This window comes from Centruroides sculpturatus, unplaced genomic scaffold, assembly GCF_000671375.1.
Source record: "Centruroides sculpturatus isolate CEXI.00-Female unplaced genomic scaffold, Cexi_2.0 scaffold1408, whole genome shotgun sequence".
Taxonomy (NCBI): domain Eukaryota; kingdom Metazoa; phylum Arthropoda; class Arachnida; order Scorpiones; family Buthidae; genus Centruroides; species Centruroides sculpturatus.
This window is the reverse complement of record NW_019386477.1, coordinates 105,565-128,533: the sequence shown is the minus strand read 5'-3', so window position 1 is coordinate 128,533 and position 22,969 is coordinate 105,565. Positions and strand designations below refer to the sequence as shown.

The 22,969-nt window shown below is 30.4% G+C and overlaps 2 protein-coding genes across 4 annotated transcripts in view; one reads left to right on the top strand and one right to left on the bottom strand.

Moving 5' to 3' along the window:
• Positions 1 to 4,716, top strand: part of LOC111615109 (60S ribosomal protein L28-like) — a 10,556-nt gene extending 5,840 nt beyond the window's left edge. The window contains exons 2-5 of the mRNA XM_023356507.1: positions 1,786 to 1,880; positions 4,102 to 4,225; positions 4,379 to 4,497; positions 4,591 to 4,716. Of these exons, the coding sequence (XP_023212275.1) occupies positions 1,794 to 1,880; positions 4,102 to 4,225; positions 4,379 to 4,497; positions 4,591 to 4,674 (414 nt within the window). The 5' untranslated portion in view covers positions 1,786 to 1,793 and the 3' untranslated portion in view covers positions 4,675 to 4,716. The remainder of the gene's footprint in view (positions 1 to 1,785; positions 1,881 to 4,101; positions 4,226 to 4,378; positions 4,498 to 4,590) is intronic.
• A 91-nt stretch (positions 4,717 to 4,807) lies between these two features.
• LOC111615105 (protein ROP-like) overlaps positions 4,808 to 22,969 on the bottom strand; it is a 44,546-nt gene continuing 26,384 nt past the window's right edge. For all 3 annotated transcript variants that reach the window (XM_023356500.1, XM_023356502.1, XM_023356503.1), the window contains 11 exons: positions 18,578 to 18,681; positions 18,294 to 18,442; positions 18,106 to 18,190; positions 17,794 to 18,032; positions 17,509 to 17,719; positions 17,300 to 17,438; positions 14,762 to 14,871; positions 10,689 to 10,790; positions 10,513 to 10,604; positions 10,281 to 10,435; positions 4,808 to 5,103 (listed from right to left, as the gene is read on the bottom strand). In XM_023356500.1, the coding sequence (XP_023212268.1) occupies positions 5,042 to 5,103; positions 10,281 to 10,435; positions 10,513 to 10,604; positions 10,689 to 10,790; positions 14,762 to 14,871; positions 17,300 to 17,438; positions 17,509 to 17,719; positions 17,794 to 18,032; positions 18,106 to 18,190; positions 18,294 to 18,442; positions 18,578 to 18,681 (1,448 nt within the window). In that variant the 3' untranslated portion in view covers positions 4,808 to 5,041. The remainder of the gene's footprint in view (positions 5,104 to 10,280; positions 10,436 to 10,512; positions 10,605 to 10,688; positions 10,791 to 14,761; positions 14,872 to 17,299; positions 17,439 to 17,508; positions 17,720 to 17,793; positions 18,033 to 18,105; positions 18,191 to 18,293; positions 18,443 to 18,577; positions 18,682 to 22,969) is intronic.

The following is a 22,969-nucleotide window of genomic DNA, read 5'->3' as shown; positions in this document are numbered from 1 at the left end:
ATAACTTTGTTAAATTTCTTCTGATTTTAATTTGTAAGTAACATTTTATTATTTTTATTAATCATGAATTGCAAAAGGGCAACAGAAAAATAAAAAAATGACTAGAATCACAACGGAACTGAAAAAAGAGATTGTTGAGAAATATGAAGGTGGCACGCGTGTTCGAGATTTAACGAGATTTAACTGTTGCATTCCGTATTCCGAGAACGACAATATCAACAATCGTAAAAAATAAAGACATTATTAAATTTGCTAACGTTGCGAAAGGGGTTAAATCAATTTCTAAACAGAGATCAAAGACATTAGATCATGTCAAGAAATTGCTTTTGCTTTGGATAACTGAAAAACAGTGTGCTGGCGACAGCGTATCGGAAGAAATTATTTGCGAGAAAGTTAAAAGGATACATTCTGATCTCACGAAAAATCAAGCAGAAACTAGCGAGGAAAGCCAGGTGTTTAAAGCCAGCCATTTTTTTACATGAGAATGGATTAATCATTTTTACATTACTTCTTATGGGAAAGGTTGGTTTGGTATACGTCCTATTCGGTATAAGTCCAAACACCAGGAACGGATTAAGGTCGTATACCGAGGTTCCACTGTATAATATAATATAACCATGATGATTATTTCAATTAGCATTAGAGGTTTGATTTCACTATAAAGATAGTTAAATTAATACCTTATACTGGTAATTTACTATAATTAATGTTTAAATATTTAATTTTTGCAATATGAATGTGCCAAATATGTGATTTTAAGAAATAAAAAGTGATTTGAATTAAAGTTATTAGTATTTTATTGCTAAATACTGTGTTTCCCCGAAAATAAGACATCCGCAGAAAATAAGACCTAGCACAGATTTTGCTGAATTGCGAAATATAAGGCCTCCCCTCGAAAGTAAGACCTAGCAAAGTTTTTTTTACTTGTAACAGTCATTGACAGATGCTTGAAAGTGGCCGTTGGCTTTTTGAAAGTACAGCCACTGATTGGTCAGCAGACAATTACGCCACATAATGATTTTCATAAGACTATGGCTTGGGAATCACAGATTTGCATAACGTTACGGCTGGTGATGGCTAATTGGTCGGGCGGGAATCATGCCACATGACATTTGCATAGTGCTACGGTTCAGTAAGCATTAATTGGTCATCGAGTCCGATGTTGACGCTATAAAAAGGCGACATACAGGATATACGTCACTCTCATCTAAGTTCGACTTGGGAATTTTGTTCAGTAATAAATGTGAATTCTTCTTCCTGGAAAAAATAAGACATTCCCTGAAAATAAGACCTAGTGCATTTTTCAGAGCAAAAATTAATATAAGACACTGTCTTATTTTCGGGGAAACACGGTATCTTTAAAATTTCATATAAGTAATGAAATTCATTAAGATAAAAGATCCGTTAAAGATCCGCTAAAAAGTAATGGATACGGATCTTTTTTTCCCTCGGATATCCATGGATATGGATATGGATATCCGGCACATCACTACTTTTCAGTGTATTCAGTTGTCTCTGTTCCATTGTAACACAAGAGTGAACTGTGGTAGTATACCATTATTGTTTTTGCAAATTTGTATATATCTTTATTTTATATTTTTTGGGTCATGAAAAAAATCACAATCATAAATGGGGTCGTGAATAAAAAAAAGTTTAAGAAGCCCTGCTCTAATGCTCTTACTGCTGAGACATTCAAATTGAATTCAGCTAATGTTTCTGATGTAGCATTGCAGTTTAAGTATTTTAATGGAATGAAATTTTCTAATCTTGTCTCTCTTATGGCAGGTGTCAAGATGTCTACCGATTTGCAATGGATGGTTATTCGTAATTGTTCGAGTTTTCTGGTGAAGAAAAGAAATATAAGAAAATATTTCAGCACAGTAAGTTAAATTATTATGCAAGAAATGTAATTTTTAGAAACATTATGTATTTTTGTGACAACTGAGTGAATTACAAATAAAACATTCAATGGTAATTTTGGTATTTCATGGAATAAGAATGAACCAACATTGTAGATCTCAAATGCTTAGCTATGGCAGTGGCAGAATGATAAGCAATGAAAATTCTTCAAAATGTGATTAAATTTTCAGTTTTTTGAAAATTTAAACATTACATCATGTGTGATTTATAATTGAAAAAAAAAATCTCAAATTTCTTGAAAAGGTGTCAGAAATTTCAAATACAGTAGAACCTCAATTATCCAGACTAATTGGGGATGAAGTTAGTCTGGATAAGAAAAAATTCGATAATCGAAACAAATACTTTAATTTGTCTTTTAATGATAATACAACACATTTTCTTTTCAATGACATATCGGTAATATTAAAAATAAATACCGTATTTAAATCGTGATCAAACTTTCAAGAAACAAGTGTTTGTACTGAATTTGGACTACTACTGACCAGCGCTAACAGACTACCTATTGTTTAAAAGGCCCTCTGGTGGCACAAGAAGATGGATTTTATAAAATAAAAAGCAGTTGAAACTGCATTTTTATGAATAAAAATTTGACAAACTATTTATGATGAGTAAAATTTTTTCGTCGTGTTCGTGGCTTTTAAGTAATGCATAAACTTTCGAGGCGTGAGGCCCTTCGGACTGCGAGGCATAGGCGGTGGCCCACGTCGTCCATGGTCATAGAAATGATGTAATTTGAATATAAATTATTTATAAATACGTATGTCAAGTTATATTTTTATTACGACGTAAAATATAATTAAGAGTTTACGACCACTGTGCTGGGTGAGACGTTGTTGAAACAAAAAAAGTTATGCATTCCATCACGTACATAAACAGTGTCGTAATTTGCCAAGTGCAAATCAGCAAATTCGTAAAATTTTTGTTTATTTTGAACAATCTGGATAATAGAGATCTGGATAATCAAGGTTCTACTGTATATATAAGAATAGAAAATTAGATTATAGTAACAGTTTAAACATGTGTTCTACTTGGCATAAGAATGTTAGCTCCATTCTTATTCTGGAAAAGGCTATAGAGGCTTTGTAAAATTTATTTTATTTTATTTGCTTTCAAATTCTTAAAGTTTTACTGTGTTTCTAGTAAAGCATTTCTTTAATTTCATATCTGAAAAATGACAATAAAACTTTAAGAATTGGTCTTACGAGAAACCGAGTCTGCATTTTTATCATTATTGATGAATTGTTTTCATTTGAATTGCAGTATTATATATAATAATAAAATGAAAATTCCTTTTTATTTTATATTTTTGATTTTATAAAAAAAATAAACTTTCTACTTTCTCATAATTTCTGTCATGTGCAAAGTCAGTAGAACTCAATATAGAGAAGAAAGAATATATTCATTCTTATGTGCATCAAAAGTATCTTTATAAAGATGATTTCACACATTTGATATTTGCCGAATGCCAAGCAAACAAATCTACTCAGTAATGGCCAATATCGAATGGATTTGTCCCCTTTGATTTGACACAGTACTCCTACTGATGTGGAGTTGGAAACTGCAAATACCAAATATTTGTTGAGCGAAGTTGCAAATAAATCATCCATACCACTCGGTATTGGCCAGATGTTTGTTTGTCATTCAGCAAATACCAAACAATATTTCTGTTAAGGCAGCTTTGAGCAAAGTTCTGCAATTTGCTGGTGGCAAGATGATGATAGTTTTATGGAAAATGAAAAACTTCAAATTTTGTCAGCTAAGATTCACTTCTTTAGATCATAATTAATATAAATTTCAAAAGTTTAAATTTTTTGGAAGCAAGAAAAAGTAAGAAAGATGAAGGGTTAATGACAGGAAGAGCATTTGGATGTAAGACAAAGCAGTGACTTCACAGAAAAAGAGACTAATAATACTGAAATGGGAATAGCAGGAGATTTATGTATAAAAATGTGTAGCAAATCTTTCTCTTATATCCAATTTAAAGTTTAAAAAGTTTTGCAAGATTTGACGTAACATGAGGCTACCATCAATCTTCATATTATGTAATGTTATGATGATTGATATTTTCAGCAACTTAGTTAAATTAGAAATAATATGCAGCAATTGAAAATTCTAAAACAAAAAACATGCGCTAATGCTATTTCCAGTTTTAAACTTTTTTGAATATTTGTTTCTTCATAGGATCCTCTAAACTTGAAAAATATTCATTCTCCTCGCTACAGCGGCATGATTCACAGGAAGGCCATAGCAATCGAACCCCATACGAGCGGCAAGGGAATCAATCTTCTGTACAAGAAGAGAAAATGTAAGATTTTATTTTAAAAGTTGTTTGCAATCATCTGTAATTCCAAATTTTTCTGTGTGATTGACAATTTATATTTAAGTAGTTGTTTTGCTAATTTGATTAATAGTACTGTTCATAGATACCATGTACCATGTTGTGATGATTTTATTTCAGTTCAAAACAAACCAGTAAGAAATTTAGCTAAAATTCCACTGACAAAAGGAGCCAGGAGAAGTATGACTAGTATCAAAAAGTTTGTCAAGTCCAATCGTTATAGGCGTGACTTGAAAATGGTAAATGTCCTTTTAAACTTTAAATTGCCATATTTACTGTAAAACAGTATTTCTAATGGAAAAATTAAACCACGAAATGCACTATTTTTATAGGCAACACTGCGTCGAGCAAGCGCCATTTTGAGAAGTCAGCGTCCGATTGTTCCCAAGAGAAACTTTCACAAAAAACCAGAATAATGTGTTTAGAAAGAGAGTCAATAAAGTGATTTCTTGTGTTTATTATTAGATTTTTATTACAATTATACAAATGCACAACATTGACAAAAATATTGTTGACTAGGATTTTTTTTTATGCCAACATCAACATTAAAAGCAGAAAAAATACAAATAGAATATAAATTCATTTAATTTTAAAACATCTCAAAAATAGTTTTGTTTTTGTACTTTAATTTTATGATTTTGTTCTTAAAATTTTTCATGGATACACAATTAACAAAGCCATGGAACTTTTAATGTTATGAATGGGCAAAAAGTAGTAACTGCAACAATGCATTTAAAGTATATTGCACAGGGACAAATAAAAATACGCAGCCACTCTTGACATTCAGCTGCTGAGGTCTCTGAGATCGCTGAGGAATCCCTCGGGAGTCAATAGATGATCACTGCCTGAAAGAAAATTCATTGGTTTTTGATGGGAAATAAATTACTATAATAATTTGTAGAAATTAAAGTTAAATCAGCTGATATATGACTTATATTAACTACATTATCAAGAAATATAAGCCTAAGTATTCTACATGAAGACCTGATATAATCTTAAGTATGCTACATAAACTGATCTTGGTTTTCCCTCAAACCTATAGGTTGGTAGGAAACATGGTAAAGAAAAAATAACAATTGAGCTATAAAGCTTTCCTGTCTTGGGTGAGCAGTTTTACCAAGTGGTGAAACTGCTCATCCTGCTTGGTCTTTTAACAGTCCAAGATATTCAATTCTAGGTCTTCCATGACTTTACTGGAAGGTAAGATAGAGGGGAATGTGCACATCTATGAAGAATTTCTGATGTCTGATCGAAATGTTCCTCTTCCTCTATTGTTGCCAAAAGTTGGTAAAGTGTCTTCATTTCTCCTCAGATCTGTCCACAATACATGTAGCAGTTGTCACAAGCACCAGAATTCAAATGCTCCCAGTTTACGTTTTTATGCCTCCCGTAGTATCCAAATTTTCATGCCATTCAATGCTATACTTCACACAAAGCTTTTGATAAAACGTTTTCTAATTTCTACTGAAATATTTTTTGCCCTCTCTTTTTGTAGAAGTCTTGTTTTGATTGTGCCATCCTAGCAGATACATCTCTTATGTTTCTTCCATCAGAGGAGATTATACTGCCTAGGTATGGGAAACACTTTGATTTTTTCACCCTCTAGCCCAGTGATTTTCAACTGCTGTACCACAAAAATTTTGGAAGGTTTTTAAATAAATTATTTTTGAAAAACCCAAAGAACAATAAGTGTACTGTACATGTTAAAATTAAAACTTCTAAACTGATTTTACGAGCTTTTCATTGTTATAATAAATAAACATATACATAATTATAGTAAAAAATATATATTCATAAGCAAAATTATCTGTTCACAACACCAGGCTATTTCATTTAAAATGAGAAATTTTCTTTCAATCAAAAACATATCTATAATTGTCTATATTTATTTCAAATTATTTTAACTTAGAAATAGTGGGACATTGGGCAGATTTCTAAAGGCTATTATGCCACTTTTAAACACAAATTAAGACAATGTTAATTGCTTTTCTTATATAAATGGAAAGTATAAATTTAAATAACTATTGTGCTGTTTTATTTAATTCACAAAAAATATAGATAGAGCAAATTAGGTTAAGTGGCAAGTAATATGATGATAGAATGTTTACAAACACAACTTTATAAACCATGATTTATTCTGCAGAAATTTATAGGTTCAAGTGTGCAGTGAGATAAAGGTTGAAAAACTGCTCTAACCAAACATATACACCTTCCTACCCTTGTGCATTTCATTACCTTGGTCATTGTCTTATTAATTTTCATGTTTCATCTCTGTTAATATTTAATGAGATTGGAAAGTGCTTGCTGGAGTCCATCTTCGTCTTCAGCTATTAGGGCAATGTCATTGGTGTATCTTATCATAGTCAACAATTTTCCATTTATTTTTACTCCTGATCTGTTGGTAGCAAGGAATTTTTTTAATTGCTTCTTTTACTTATTGAGTAGAAATGGAGAAAGACCACATCCCTGCCATATTCCTTTTTTGATTTTTGCTCCTCTTCCCAGCCTATAAATGCTGTCTAGTTTTTATGTAGTTTTAAAATATAATTCTTTTATCTCTGTAGTCAGCCCTAGCATTTTCAGTACTCTGAACATGATCTCCCAATCAATATTTTTGAAAGCTTTCTTGATATCAATAAATGCAATTAATATTTGTCTATTAACATGAATAAGCCATTTGATTATCAATCTTAAGTTTAGTATTTCTTCCCTTCCCTATTGAAATCCAAACTGATCATCTAATAAGCTCTGTTCTATTCTTCCCTGTAGTCTTTGATAGATTATTCTGCATAGTATCTTTGATGCATGTGACAGCAGAAAAATGTGAACAACAGAAGTTTCTGTTGTTCACATTTTTCTGCTTTCTTTTTATTCAGAATAGGTATTAACTTGAAGTCTTCTGGTATCTTACCAGTTATTACATTTCATTCAAGTTGTAAAGTTGATGTAAACTGATATGTATTTAAATTTAATTTGAATTTTTTTTATTTTAAAAACATTAAACATGTATGTGCTTATGATTATTTTTACTTACTATCTAATGCAGCTATTAAAGAGTGAAAGTTTTAACAAGTTTCAATACAGTCAAAACCTCAAATGTTAAATTTATTCATAACATTCCAATATTTTCAATTTGTTTCAGAACATCAATTTAGCATTTAAATTGAAACAACATATTTATGTTGGCAATTTAAAAAATAGTAGCTAATGGGATTTACACAGTACAATTAATTTTTTACAGTTTACTCCGTAACTGATTGAATGAGGATACAATGTAACCAGTGTTGCTAATTCTGTAGCTGAAAACAGCTATATTGTTCTCATAAACCACATTTCAGACAAGAAAATAGCCTAATTAGATTTTGCACTTACTAATATTTATTTTTTATTAACTTTTAAAACAGTTAAGTTTATAACAGATCATCATATTTATAATTAAAATTTCTGTGACAGGTTTACTGCATTGGTTTACAGAGGTTTGAAAAAAATTCTATATTAAAATATTTACAAGAATTTTTTTAATGCAGTGTTGACCTTAAGTGTAGACATTTCAGTATCAATATTAACTTTAAGATATATTTACTGAAGTGATTTTATTAAGATGAAAACTAGAAAAAAACCATATTAAATGTTCATTACTACTAATATCAAAATGAAGAGTTTCCTATGATAACTTTAGAAAGAAGCTAACTAGAATTTTAAAAATTTACTTCCACATACCACAGCCATAACAGAAAACTGTAGAATACCCCAAATACCTACTTTTTTTAATTGTAAAAATTTTTAAATGCATGACTTTTTTGTTAAAAACAAAGGATTCCAAAATATACTGATTTTGATGAATGTTTTCTTGGCTGACAATTTCAGATTATTAACAGTACTATCTGATTATATTAGGTGTCTCTGATAGAATATCGTTTCTTTTTGTTAAATTTTTAAGTTAATTTGTTTGGCCAATTCAAATTCTCCAAGTAAAGGAAAAAAAAAACCACAGAGGAAATCCTCCATCCTCATTAGATTGAAATTCAAGGGATGAAATATTCGCGACTTCAAATTATCAGAGATTTACATATTTCCGTAAAATATGCCAAATGTCACATAACTGATGTAATTTATTAAGCAAATGGAATATGGCTACACATATACTGAATGCTATTTTCATTAATTAATAATATAAATAAACTGCAGGTAAACAGCATGTGTCCTGTAATAACTTCACTGTTTGCCAGTTAGGTTTAAAAAAAAAAAGTAATTTCCTGGAAATGTAGCCCAAAAAGTAGCAAGTCATCCAAATTAGTAGCCTAGAGCCCTATAAACATCTCAATCTGCTATTTGTAGCCCAATCTTGCAATCCCAAAATCCAACCGTATTTTACGAGATAAGGAAAAAAAGGATATTCCATAGGTAAAGTGTTACTGTTTGTGTTACTGTAAAAGCAAAGCCACATTGACCAGATTAGAGTTGTTCTTGGTCTAGTTTTATAGTATGGAGACAATTCAATCTAAACAAACAAGTTAACATATGCATTCCCTAAAGCTCTGTATCCTGTTATAACAAATGGTTTGAAATCTCATTAGCTTGTAACTATACTGAGTTTGAATTAATGAAGATTTCCTGTATGTGTTTTTTGTATCCCATTTAAAAAGATTTGCAACCAAAAGAAGGTTTGTATTTATAATGAGAACCCTTCATTTTGTTTGTCAAATTTGGAGTTTTTCTAATTGCTGGAGATATAAAGCAGCATCTAGTTGTTGATTCCAAATGAAGTGCAGTATTCTCTCACATTCCCATCATACACACAACATTTTTCAAAAATGAAGGCTATACTTTAGTTCTGGAGCTTGAGTGGCCTTTGGATAAACCACTGGAGATGTCTTTTACAAATGGCATATAATATCCAATTATCTTGTTTCACTTACTATTCTGTTTGCTCTTGCCTAGCAACACATACTGATAATTGTTTCAGGTGATTTTGTTCTGTAAGATCACATGGAACCAATATCATGCATCCCATTCTTGTTCATTTTCCTTACAGCTATATCTTCTGTTTTGCTGTGCAGATTTACAGCTATATCTTCTCTTTTGCTGTGCAGATTTTGAGTCAGCCTGAGCTGAAAGAGTCTATGTCAGGTGAAAGGGAAAATATGTGAAATTTTACACATGGATCTGATCTCTTTCAGTTGGATTTATCTTTATCACATATAAATTTATTGTTTTTACCTTTTTTTTAGAAATTACTGTTCCATGTAGCAACTCCCACACATATGGCCCTTTCATCTAACATAGACCCTTTCTATTTAGACTGATTCATGTCTACTCTTGTTACACAGTCTATAGTTTTGGGTCAATTTCCATTACTGCAGCAATTTTGGCATTTTCTAAGTCAGATCATCCAGAGTCTAAAGAATGGTTTAAAAAATTTAAAGAGCGAGGATTTTGATCCTGTCATGTACACTACACATGTTGGTTGCTGTAACCATTGTTACCCTTTCATAAATATATGATAAAGTTCATGTGGCTTTATGTATCTTAAATGTTCTTAACAATATTCATAATGGTTTTTTGATTAATAAAACTTATTAATTAGCAATTAATACTTAACTTGTATAATACATCAATCAACTACTATAGCATGAAAACAAAATTTAGAAAAAAAAAGACATTAATGGCTAGACCCAATATTTATCCATAGGCTTCTTTTATATCTATAAAGTAGAGAATGTAATATGCATACACAATTGAATTATTTATGCATTTATATGGAGTGTCTATATTTTTGGTCAAGATTTGTAAATATTAAAATGTTGAAAACTATCTTATATTATTTATAATGGTGTACATAAATAATAATCTTAATGTTCTTTCAAATTTAATGAAATTTTGAAATTATTTGTTACTATGTCAAGTACAGTACATTTTAATAATAATGAAAAATAAAACCCACAATGTGAAAAAATAGGTATGTAAATATACAAAGCACAGTAATTATATTATTAATTAGTTGATTAGTATTTATATTTACCGATTATAACTTCCCAATTCTTTTGTTCTTTGGTAACTTCATATGCACATCTCATTTCAGAATAAGTGACACCACCCACAATGAATATAATTAGTCTAGGAAAATTCTTTACATTAGGAGCATTTTTATCTTTGAGCCATTGTCTATATCTTACACTGAAAATATATTATTTGATTATTATAACAAATGTTTTATATCTAATATGTTCTTTTGATTTAACCAAAAAAATTACCTAGTGGGAGGAGCTCTACCATATCCAGTTGTAGCAGTTCGAGCGACAAGAAAAGGAAAATGCTTGACATCTAACCTATCTTCAATAGCATCCTACAAAAAACTGCAAATTATTATATTTGTATTATAGAAATATAACATCATTTACTTTGATGCATAATTATTGACACGGCTTACCTCCATGATATCTTTAATTACAGGAGTCCATCTGGACATCTGATATGTTTGTTCTGAAATACGTTCCTTTCGTGGCACCTGATAGAGTTTTCTACGTCCAGCCTATTAAATACCCGAGGAATGATTTACTGCTCAGAAAAAATTATATTTTAAAAATTTAAATTGTTGCCTGTAGATAATGATTTTTTAAATGTAACAACATTTAATAAATTATAATTGATTCTGTTTAATATAATATATTGACTCCAAGGCAAATTATGTATATTATAAAATGAACTACCAACTACCACTAGTAGTACTCTCACCGCCATAAAAATTAGCACACCAAGAAGGAATTGAAATTGTACATGTGTGAGTGTAATGGTATAAGTAAGTAATTACAAAATGAAAGCAAAACAATCATTTATTGCAGAAAACACTACAAATGAAAGGAGGTTTTAATAACCTGTTTCATAAATATACAATGTAATACAGGCAGCATGAAGGCATAAAGATGTCTTGCAGCATCTCAGTCCACAGTTGCTGCAAGCAGTCCTCTAGTTTAGCCAAACTTAGGCAAGGGGTGGCAAATCTGTGTCACATAAGGAGAAATCATCTGGCATTTAATAGATGATAAATCGAAATTGTATGATATATCTTTTTCAATCATCCTATTGGTTTATCATCTGATCATCCTTTTAGCCAGTTTTTTTACATTTATTCTAATTAAAGCATATGCATTTAATTTCTTTTTAAAGTTTTAGACTTAGAATAATGACATTTAAAGAAAGTAAAAATATACATGGAGTGCGGCATTAACAGCTTTTTACTTTTAACAAACTTATGTTCATCATCTTCAGGCAAATGAAATTTAAAATAAAGTAAAAATATTTACTTTCTTTTCATGTGATATTTCATATGAAGTTTAAGTTGTATTATATCTAAAACTTTGGCACACAAACATCTTTAAAGCTAAGTATGCTTACTATATGGTATATGGGCTCAAAAAGGTTTACCATCCCTGGTCCTAGGCTGTACAACTTGGCATCCCAGGTAATCCCAGACATGCTCAATTGGTGATAAATCAGAGAACCAGGCAGGCCAGGGAAGTGTGGAAATGCAGTAGAAGTAATCCTATAACACCCTTGCCATGTGCTATCTCTCATTGATAAGGAGATAAGGAGGGGCAGCTGCCACATGTGTTGCATCTCATGAGATGCAACACGTGGCTGCACAAGGGCACACCCAGAGAAGGGCTAGGGAGGACAGCTGCCCCTCCCTAGAAAAATTGTAATTGACACACAGTACAGATGTATCAATTGGCTTGCAACTCTATGATGAAAGCAAAGGAAAAAATTTGAAAAAAATTTGTAGGTTTTGTGGAACTAAAAGCCTCATCAATCACAGAAGCAATTGACAATTTTATGGTTGGTTAGAAACTTCCACCAGAATATTGCATTGGATTTGGTTTCGATCGCTGCTCTACAATGGCAGGCAAAGAGGATAGTGTACAAGCAATTTTAAGGAAGAAATATTCTCGAGGAATATACTTTCACTGCTCAAGACACAAACTCAATATTGTGGTGAATGATACAAACAAGGTACCTGAAATTAAAAATATTACTGCCACTATAATGGATACAATAAACTTTTTTTTTAACTGCTTGTAGGAATTACACTCCAAATCTATCATGAATGTGTAAAACAAGATGGTCGGAGAAATATAAATTGATTCGAAAATTTTCTCAAAATTTTTCAGAGCTTGTGAAAGCACTAGGAAAATTATCCATGGAAGGAAATTATGTCACAAGAAAATCTGCATACCAGTTGCATTCAGCAGTTACAAAACCATTGTTTATCATTGCCCTAATTACTATAGCAAAATACTCAGTAATGTTGGAACCAGTAGTTAATGCCTTGCAAACAAAGACCGTGGACTTAATCGCAGTGGGAGAACGCATTACAGGAATCCTTGACATACTTAAAAATGACTATAAGGATGGAGATTGAATCACTGGCAAATTACTTAAAAAAGCACAAGACATGTCAATGGAATTGGAAATAGAAATTTGTGTTCCAAGTCTTGCTCATAAGCAAAAACACAGGAGCAATCTGCCATCAGACAATGACTATGAATACTGGTAGTGTTCACTAATTATACCATATCTGAATTTGCTTACATCATTGTTAAATATTCGATTTTCCCAAGAAAATACCCCAGTCTTTGCATTAACAAAACTACACCCTTTATACATGACCAAAATGAGTATCTCAGATTTACACAAGAATGCAGAACTGTTTACAAATTTTTATGAGTTGGATGATGTCACCAGAGAACTGGATCTTTGATATAATTTGTGGATGAAGAAGAATTTACTGGAAGACAAATTAAGGGATATAGAAATCATTGACCTGTTTAACAAAACTTATATTTTTTTTCTGCCATGAGAAAATCATTCACAATTCTGATCACTATTCCATTCACTACGGTGACCGTAGAACAATCCTTCAGTACATTTCAAAGAGTGAAGACCTGGCTTAAAGAGTGAAGACCTGGCTGACTGGATTATGCCTGATGAGCATGCATCAGAATTTTGTGAAAGAACACCATGAGATGGTAGAAAAGAATGTTTCACTCTCCCTCCCCACTTCCTTGAACCTAATAAGAGTTGCCCCCCCAGTTCAGATCCTGGGTATGTCCTTGTGGCTGTAGATGAATTTTTACATAAATACACCCATGTACTGTATTGTACAAATGATTAACATTTCTGAAGATCTCGGTTCAGTCATTTTAATTCTTTTATATCAATTAACCTCACATCTATGTTACTAAATAAGTACTGTAGTATTTTTATAATGAATTCGCAATTTATAAGTTCAATAATAATGGAATAATTGTACAAGTTTTATTTGAACAACAATTTAATAATTAATTAAATATCTTCCCAGTGTGTCTTGAAGTAAATAAACTAAATGTTACACTGTTAGGGACAGTGACGAGCAACCTATTTTGGATGCAAAGTGAACTTTGTGCTTCTGCTAGGCTGCATACATGTTCTTAGAGTTTCAGGCTTTATGCTTGCTGAATACCACCATATTCCATAACAGTCAAGCACACTAAATACTAAAATAATATTTGCCAATGATATGCAAGCTAGTAATAAAGTTTATTCTCATTTTTTCACTGCTACAATTTAGCTTGAATGCTCATTGTCATGAATATCAGCTTAATTAGGATTGCATAATGGCACAAAGCAAAAACAGGAAAGTAAAATATGTTGCCAAAGTCCCAGAGGTTACAAATCATGACCTTGTTGTGGGTTGATTATTGTAAAAGTATTGAATTATTTTTTCCATTTTGAACAGGCTTTAGTACTTCTTTTTTGTCTTTAATTAATTAAATGATACCAGATAAATGTCACACAGTTATGTTCAATTTTTATAGTAAAATCATTTTTATATATATTAACATCATATTACTAGGCTTAATCCGAATCAACTAAAAATGAGAGTAGAGTATTCAAATGCAAGAATTGAAAAACATTTGATTGTAAAAAGTTTCATCCCCAAGAACTTGTGCTAGATGTTTGAATACTTTTCACATGCAATCCTTATGAGCTTGTGATAGCAAACAAGCCAATTCAAGTACCAAAAACTATTGTCTCACTCTGCCGTTGGAAATTCTAATTGCACTAAAATAATACAGAGACAGAGTTATTTTGTAATCTGGGTTCTGAAGAAAATTTAATTAAAGTCTCTATAATTATCATGTTAATTTTTCAAACACAAAATAACTTTGGTCCCCTCTATTGGCAGGCTTCAATAATTGATGACTATTGATTTATTTTAGTCATTTGCTTTGCCATGAAACCTGTATTAATGAAAGCAAAGTTGGGAAAGTGATGCTTTTGTTGACTTGAGAAAGCCATGAAAGCCAATATAGCGAGAAAAGCTATGGACTGGGTCTACCTCTAAAAAAATCTAAAAAACAGAATTTTAACCATTTTTCATGAATATTTTTATGTATAAATGACATTTCTTCAACAAATTTTTAATTAATTTGAATAGTATAACATCAAAATTTGTTTACTTACATCTATTACAATGTTAGTTCCTAGATTAGCCATATTTGTAATAATACATTTTTCTGTTGGTGGAATTTGAGCATGTTGGATTAATTTTGTCAAATTTTCTTCAGAAATACCTAATTAATAAAAAAAAGGTCAGTCAGCCTTATAAAACAAATTATATATAGAAATTTCAATTTTTAATACAATAATACTATTACAGGATAAAGAATTATACAGTAGAGCATTGATTATCCAACCCCCGATTAACCGTCACATCGGTTAACCGACCGTTCTAGTCGGCAAATTTCAAATGTCCACTAGTGATGTGGCACTACAATATTTAGCTATGTCTTGGCTACTTTAATATTATTTTTGTTAAATTTTGTGTGTTTTAGCTGGCAACATAGGCTCGACCATTGAAGGGAGGCCAGTATTTAAACCAGACTTTTATGAGTGGTTGTTTGTTTTGTGAGCAATAAAATAATTTTTAACGATACAATAGCAACGATTATTATTTTAAAAAAAATTTGTTAGGCTTAACATCAATGAAAATTCAACGCAAAGTTGGTTAATAGCGATATACTAATATACTAATTACATGGGATATACTAATATACTATACTAATAATGTATTTTTTTTCATTCTTTTCGTTAGCTGACCAACCTGAGTCCCCAATTGAGTCGGATAATTGATGCTCTACTGTATTTTATTTAAAAATTCTGTGTTTTTAAAATATACTTGCTCAAAAATTCAAAAATCATTTTAACTTGAATTGAAAATACTAGAAAAAATCAATAAGATGTCTCTTATTTATCTTTAAGTTTATGAAATTGATAAAAATAATTTCAAATTACAGCCAGATCTTTGAACAAAGTCCACAGACAGAAACCTATTGTAATTTTTTATTATTCATGTAATTTTATTTATAAAAATCTATTAAACTAATAAGTTGTGCAGAATACAATTATTCTGTATGAATTTATTTACCAAATTTTAGGAAAAATTTTAAAATTCTGGAATAGTTTACATAGTTTTTAGTTCAAAATATTGATATATAACAACTCTGACTCCCTCCCAGGACCTTTTTTTTTTTATATAAGAATTGTCAACTGCTGAAGAGGGGTTCAGACATAAAATGCATCCAAAAGAGACAATTCAAAGTGATTAATTTTACTCTTATAAAACCTTTCCCTGTATGATAAGTCCAGTATTTGTTAACTTAAAGAAATTTATGAAGTACAACAATTGGAAAAAAAGAACAAGAAAATCTGAACACATGAGAAAGGAATATTTTTAATATTCCTGTCTGCAGTCTTTAACCATACAAAATAACCTCTGAACAGTTTTGTAAAAGTTATTTTGTATACATTTGAAAAAGTGTTCTCGAAAGAAAAGGCTGACATTTTGAATTGCAATTATTAAAATACAAATATAAAGTAAAACTGTTAATAACAACTATACTAAAAAAAACATTTACCGTATTTTACGGACTATAAGACGCACTTTTTTCTTCGAAAAATTGCCTCCAAAATTCAGGTGCGTCTTATACTCGAAATTAATATAAAAATGTCCAGTGTTTGATTTAAAATTCCCGTCTTAAAAATGGCCATATATTTGATGCCGCGGGAAACCTATCTCTATCTGGCAACATTGAATTCAACTGGCAGCAGCAGTGCATTGATGAAACGAACACGAGTTGCGGGGTGTCGGGATAGAATCGTCTGGACGTACGATTCCCGCGCTTTTTCTCTCTTCCAACCAGCAATGGTTGTCGCCATAGAAACTCGGATCATGAGACGACCGCGGATTGGCCAGCGATCAGCGGACGTCCGATAGCGCTACTGAGCGTTGATTGGTGGATCAGCGTTTGCTTCAATCCGTATAAAAGGATTGAATTTACCATAGGCAGTAAAAATTTATTTTTTAAAAAAATTGCTTAAAAATTAAGGTGAGTCTTATAGTCCATAAAATACGGTAGTTTATTGGAACACATTATTGGAACCATTAAAATTGTTTTTATATTGTTAAAAATAACACTACATATTTAATTTAAAACTACAAATTGAAAAATTTACAAAAATGTATAGCTCAGATATTGGTTATATTTTTATTTAAAATATTTATAAAGTTTTATTGAGCAACTATAACATCACTTGGCAGATTCCTATGCCATTCTAGATTAATTTTAACTCAAGAGAAACTGAAGTTGCTCAGAGCATGGAAACTGCAATTTACATAGAAATGCATGTTTTAGTAAGTCCAAATTTTTAGAGAGATATCTAAGAAATAAAAGTGACAAGACACATTACTATCTATGAATTATTGTTTTTTTTTATAGTGTTAACTCTATCAGTGGAGCTATATTTAATAGCCTATATGTTTGTTCTGGTTGTAACTAGTGTATTGTTAATTAAGTTAAAGATGTTCAAAGTTATTCAAACAAATCTGTAGAAAGCCTAAAATCTTTGACCAAAAATAACTTATTTATTCTAAATTTGTAAAATTTATTTTGAATATTACTTTTCATAGTTTGTATATGAATTCAAATTATATATACTTACCGTTTTTAGATAAAATATAAAGTAAAATAATCCTGATTTTGTCATATGTTGTAACATTACCATCCAATAAAATAGGGACTATATTTCTCATAGGATCTTTAATTTTCTCACCTTCAGCATCAGTTCCCATAGCTAAATCCTATTGAAAAGATAATGAATATTACACAAAATAAAATTGCTTTGTCATAAATTGCTATCAAATCATTTACTTGTTCAACTTTACACAGTTTGTCAACATATCCTTGATAACACTTCATGCAATCTTCAGCCAAATGCAAGTGTGTTGAGTATTTACTTAATTCCTTCTGATACTGTGGCATTTTTTTAATCATATGAGAGAGATCTTTCATGCTTGTTTTATCAGTTGAACTTGTCATTCTTTTGCTTTCAATAAATTTTTTCAAATTTTTTGTTACCTGTCTAAATAATCAAAAATTTTATCACTAAAATTATTATTACATAAACATTGTGACATTTACTATAATTTTGCTTACTGAGACACTATAGCTATATGCTGATGACGTAATTCGACCCAGAGATCATCATTTTCATCCAACAGTACCTCTTTTTCTCTGACATCGTGTCCACTGGGAGATTCAAATTTATAAACATCATTCTCGATTGAAAGCAGATCATAAGCCATTGCCTGGAATGTAAGCTCGTGAAGAAGGGGAGAAACACAATCGACACCTCTATCTAAGATTAAGAGCTGTGATCTGGATTTTTCTGCACCCTAACAAAATTTATTTTTAACAGTCTTATTAAAATAACCTAAGAATCTTTTAAAAAATCAAATATAAAATAACCTCGCCCATTGTTGATTCATCTGCCTTGTAAGCATCTAACTTTTGCTGGAACAGTTGAGCAAGTTCAACATTTCTATCAAAATCACTAGGAGGGGAAATTATATTTAAATTTCAAGCTTTTAAAATAAATCAATTTAAATATTAAATATTTTAAAAGAAATTTATGAATTAAGAATTTTTTCAATTACCTGCGATATCTAATGGAAGGATATTCTCCCAAAGTAGCACAGAGAGTGGCAACTTGTTCGGCAATGCGCTCCAAATTGGCATTTCGTCCTGACGAACGAGACACATTATAATAATACTGGAATGTTTCTGGATAATCCAAGGAAAATACCTAAAATATAAATAATCTCAACTTTATTTTAAAAATTCTATAACTTCATTAACTATTAATAAAATAAATTCTAAGATAAAGCTTTTAGTTTCTTATTTTTATTAGATATTAATAAAATATTCAATTGTTATTTACTTGTGATTCATAAGGCAGGAATGCAATATTTATTTCTTTTAGAGTCTTGATATACTTTGCACACATAGAATTGCAGAGATCATTAAATAACTCTGCTGGACAAGCTGAAAAGATTAATTTGTAATAATATATAATTCTACATATGAATAACAAGATTAACTTTTATTGATAACAATATTAATCAATGAATTATAGTATGGTCTTGTTTTATAATGAGGGTTGTGTTAGCAGGTATCACATAAACATTATAATGTATTTCTAGATTAATCAATGTTATAACCTGATCCATAATAGTGAGATTTAAAACAAGATTCATTATCAGAATATAAGGCTAAATAATTATTAATGAATAAGCAATTTGAAAGGTGGCAGCTGTCATGTCTTGTTAAATGTAATAATTATAAATAAATAAATTTTAATTTTAGAATATTCGGGAAGAAAAGATTTGCCTGGAGAAGGACTTGAATCCACAACTCCTGCTTACCATGAAGACAGTGCCAATTGCACTACTTGGACCTCTGTCCAATCTTCGCTTCAAGACTAATTTTTGCTGGATCTGTCAGTACCGATCCCGCAATATGGTTATATCTAAAATTAAGTCCTTGAGGTCCTCTTAAAAGTACTCAAATCATATGCACAAATTTTCTCTGTGAACTGCTTTATTTTTGTAGTGGTTTTCTCATGCTGTATGTCTGAAATGTTTTGCAGTTCATCTGAAGTGATGTCCTTTGCAGCCTCAGGCCACAAGTTCTTCAACAAGCAGTTACAGATTTGTGTTTGGTTCCTCCAACACTTGTTTTATTAGAAAGAAACTGCCAATTTTGGTAAAGCTCTTCCTAAACTGAATGATGCTAAGATTGTTGTCATTATCCAATGCTACAGCAATGCAACCATAAATTTCCTTATGCTGTTGGCTGAATAAGAGATGTATCATTAAAAATGTATATAGTCAACCACTATTTCATTATTTGAAAACTCATTTGTATCACTTGGTTGTCCTGAGACATTGTCTAGCACAAGGAAATCTTTACCTGAGAGTTTTATTCTTTGACTTTGGAAATAAAACAATTGTGGAACCAGTCTAAAAAGATTCTTTTGTTATCAAACTTTCTTGTTTCCCATCCAATACACAAGCATCATATTCTTGTTATATGCTCTAAGGATTTTGGATTTTGTGCTTGATAAATTGAAGATACTTGCTTCACTTCAGTACCTTCAAGCACATATACATAAATAGATGCATTGAAGTATTGTCTTTTAAAACAATGCCATCTCATTGACATTCTGTTCAGGTTTATATTCATTCTCATTGGTGTGCATCCTCAAATGTGCAGGAAAAGCTTAGTTGCTTCACAATCACTCCTGCATAATTTTTTATTACAAAGTTCTACAACTAGCCTTTTCTGGCAACAAAAGTGATATCTGCAATGATGTTGGTTGAGGAAGTCTTGGTAGAAGTCATATTAAAATCCACAGGTTTGTATTGATCTTCAATTAAAAACAATGCACTCTATTTTCAAAATCACTTTATCATGTACTATACAATCCATCAGCTTGAAATGCCTCTCTACTTGCAGTTTCTTTTTTTGTTTTTTAAATGTATCATATGGTACTTTTGTTACAGTCAGGGGCGAATTCTGTGGGCTATCTTGCTCCGCATCCTTAAGAGAAAGTTTTGACTGTCAATATTCTTTTTATATGAGAACAAATATGCCAATAATAATATATTCTAACATGTAAACTCTTTTATCATTTGTGTTTGCTTTTACATTGACAACTAGCAGCTAGCTGTTTTAAGTCAGTGTGATGCTTGCAGAAACTTGACCACTTGCTCATGTGGAGGTTTGCCGCAGCAAACAAGTGTGTTTGCATGACGTCATTTGAAGCATTTAACACAGCCAGATTGTATCAAAAGCTTGCTATACCCAGTCAGCATACATGTATTGTGTACTTTCAAATCTAAGTTGTGAATTGTTGTGAGTTACTACATTCAGGAGTTGATCTATTACATAGGGACTAATAGGGCTTAAACCATAAATCCCAAAGTCTCAAGGGCAGACAAAAATTGAATTATCATCATAAATTTTTAATACTTTTTCTGATAAAATTTGTCATTCAACCGCATTTTATAAATATATTTCAACTCTGATATTGATGTTATTAAAAATGAATTTTAAAACCCAATTTAAAGATTCTTAATCTAACAAAAAATAAGGCCCCATTGGACTCCAATAAGCCCTAGGCCCCAAAAAACCTAGATCCATCCCTGCATATGTTGTCACTATATGTTATTTTATTCACACTAATTAACATTTCTGCCTATTTTTTAGTGCTAGAGATAGGCCCAGTAATCCTATTATAACTTTCAGATTGATAAAATTTTGGTCAGGATTTACCCCTGCTTACAGTTATATAAGAAATACTCTTGACTATCTAGAAGCTACACTTTTTCATCCCCAACACTCTGCTGATGCAGCTTAAGTTTTCTTATATATAATGTGAAAAGATGTTTTAGTTTAATTTTAACTTTTACACAACTTGCATGGTGTACACACAATTTTTTCCTGCTTTCTTTCCATCTGTATTAGAACACTGTTTCTAATTTTTATACCATTACTTCTGCTCCACAATAAATTTTATAATATTTAGCATGTACATTGTCAGAATTATTCCCATGCACATGCATCCAAGAGTTAATTGAACCATCTGTCATATGCAAAAATATGAATTGTGTATATTTAATACTGAATAAAACCCTACTGTAATTGTCCTGTTTTAATATGATTATTACTGTTATTAAATTTCCTCTCTATTTGAGGAAAAAAAATGCTTTTCTAATTCAAAAATATAATAAATTTTTAAGCTAAAATCTTATTGAATGTGTTTTCATATATTTGTAAATAAGTATGTATAGCCAGAAATTTTACAATTAACTATTACAATATTAAAAGAAAGTTAAATACTTTAAATAAATATTGTGTTTATTTTTTTATTATTATTATAAAGGAATAATTATGTAACAAATTTTAATATCAGTCTAATAATTACACAATTAAAAAATTAAATTTTTTATAAAGGAAGTAATTATTTTCTTAGAAGAGTATTTAATTAGTTGTTACTGGTAATTTCTGCATTCTAGTAGTAATATTTTTATTTTCCTAAAAACTTTCCATGCATTTCAGGCTCAATATTCTAAAATATTTTTTCATTTTTACATAACACAGTTACTGAATTTAACTCTGATTGATAACAATAATCAAAACAAGGAGTAGTTTAATTGTGTATGATAAATTTCAAAATGCACTACTTTCAAGTTTGATTTTAATATAGTATTTTTATTAGATTTCAATTAATTATAAAGTAAGATTATAAAAATATTACCAAAATGTCTATAACTTAAAATAATTTTGAAGTTAAACTGATAATTGATCTTAAAAGTTAGTTTTTAAGAATTGATGTAATTGTATAAGTACTTAGAAATGAAAATATAAAAGTATTTTTACAATTAAAAGTATGAAACTAACATATGTGAAACTCCTGCTGTAAAGTATGATTAAAATAAAGTATAACATAAGATAAGTTTTAAAAAGTGACAATTGCATGTCTGAATTTATAAACTGTTTCCAGAAAATCTCTTTGAAAGACATTTGAAAATGTAATAAAGAAAACCCACATTTGGCTTGTGTCATATCACATTGAAAATTTGCATATATTGCATTAATGCAAAAATAAAAAATAAAATAAAATAAAATAAAAATAATATTAATAATAACTAGCAGACCCTGCCATGCGTTGTTGTGGCTCAAAATGTATCTGTTATAAATGTATAACACTTCCTCCGTGGGGGAAAAATTTTTCAAAAAATTTCTTATTAGTGTACATTCTGTTGACATACCCTATTAAAACGCAATCAAAAATGCAAAAACCCACATCTAAAATAGTATAATAGAAGCCAAGTTCTTCACGGTAAGCCTTAATCATAACAATCTCCCTTCAGTGGGGTTGAATTTCGATATGTATATTATATAAAAACACGTGTGTATTCGAATTCAGCGTTGTGTGAAAATTTCAAAGGAATCAGTAGGAACAAACGAACATTACATTTTTATTTATATAAGTAGATAGAAGATGATCTGCTTTAGTTCATTTTCACAGAAAAGCAAACTTAGGGTGTTGTACTCGTAGCGCCATCTGTTGGACATAAAAGCCTTAACCTAGATTATATCTTTTAATTTATATGAATGTTTAATGGAATAATATACAGCCTATGTCCACCCTGAAGTTACAATCTAAATATTGGTGAAAGAATTTTTGAAATTGGGGATTACCCGCTACATCCAAACTTACTTACTTACTTACAAACATTACCTCTTTATAATATTAGTATAGATT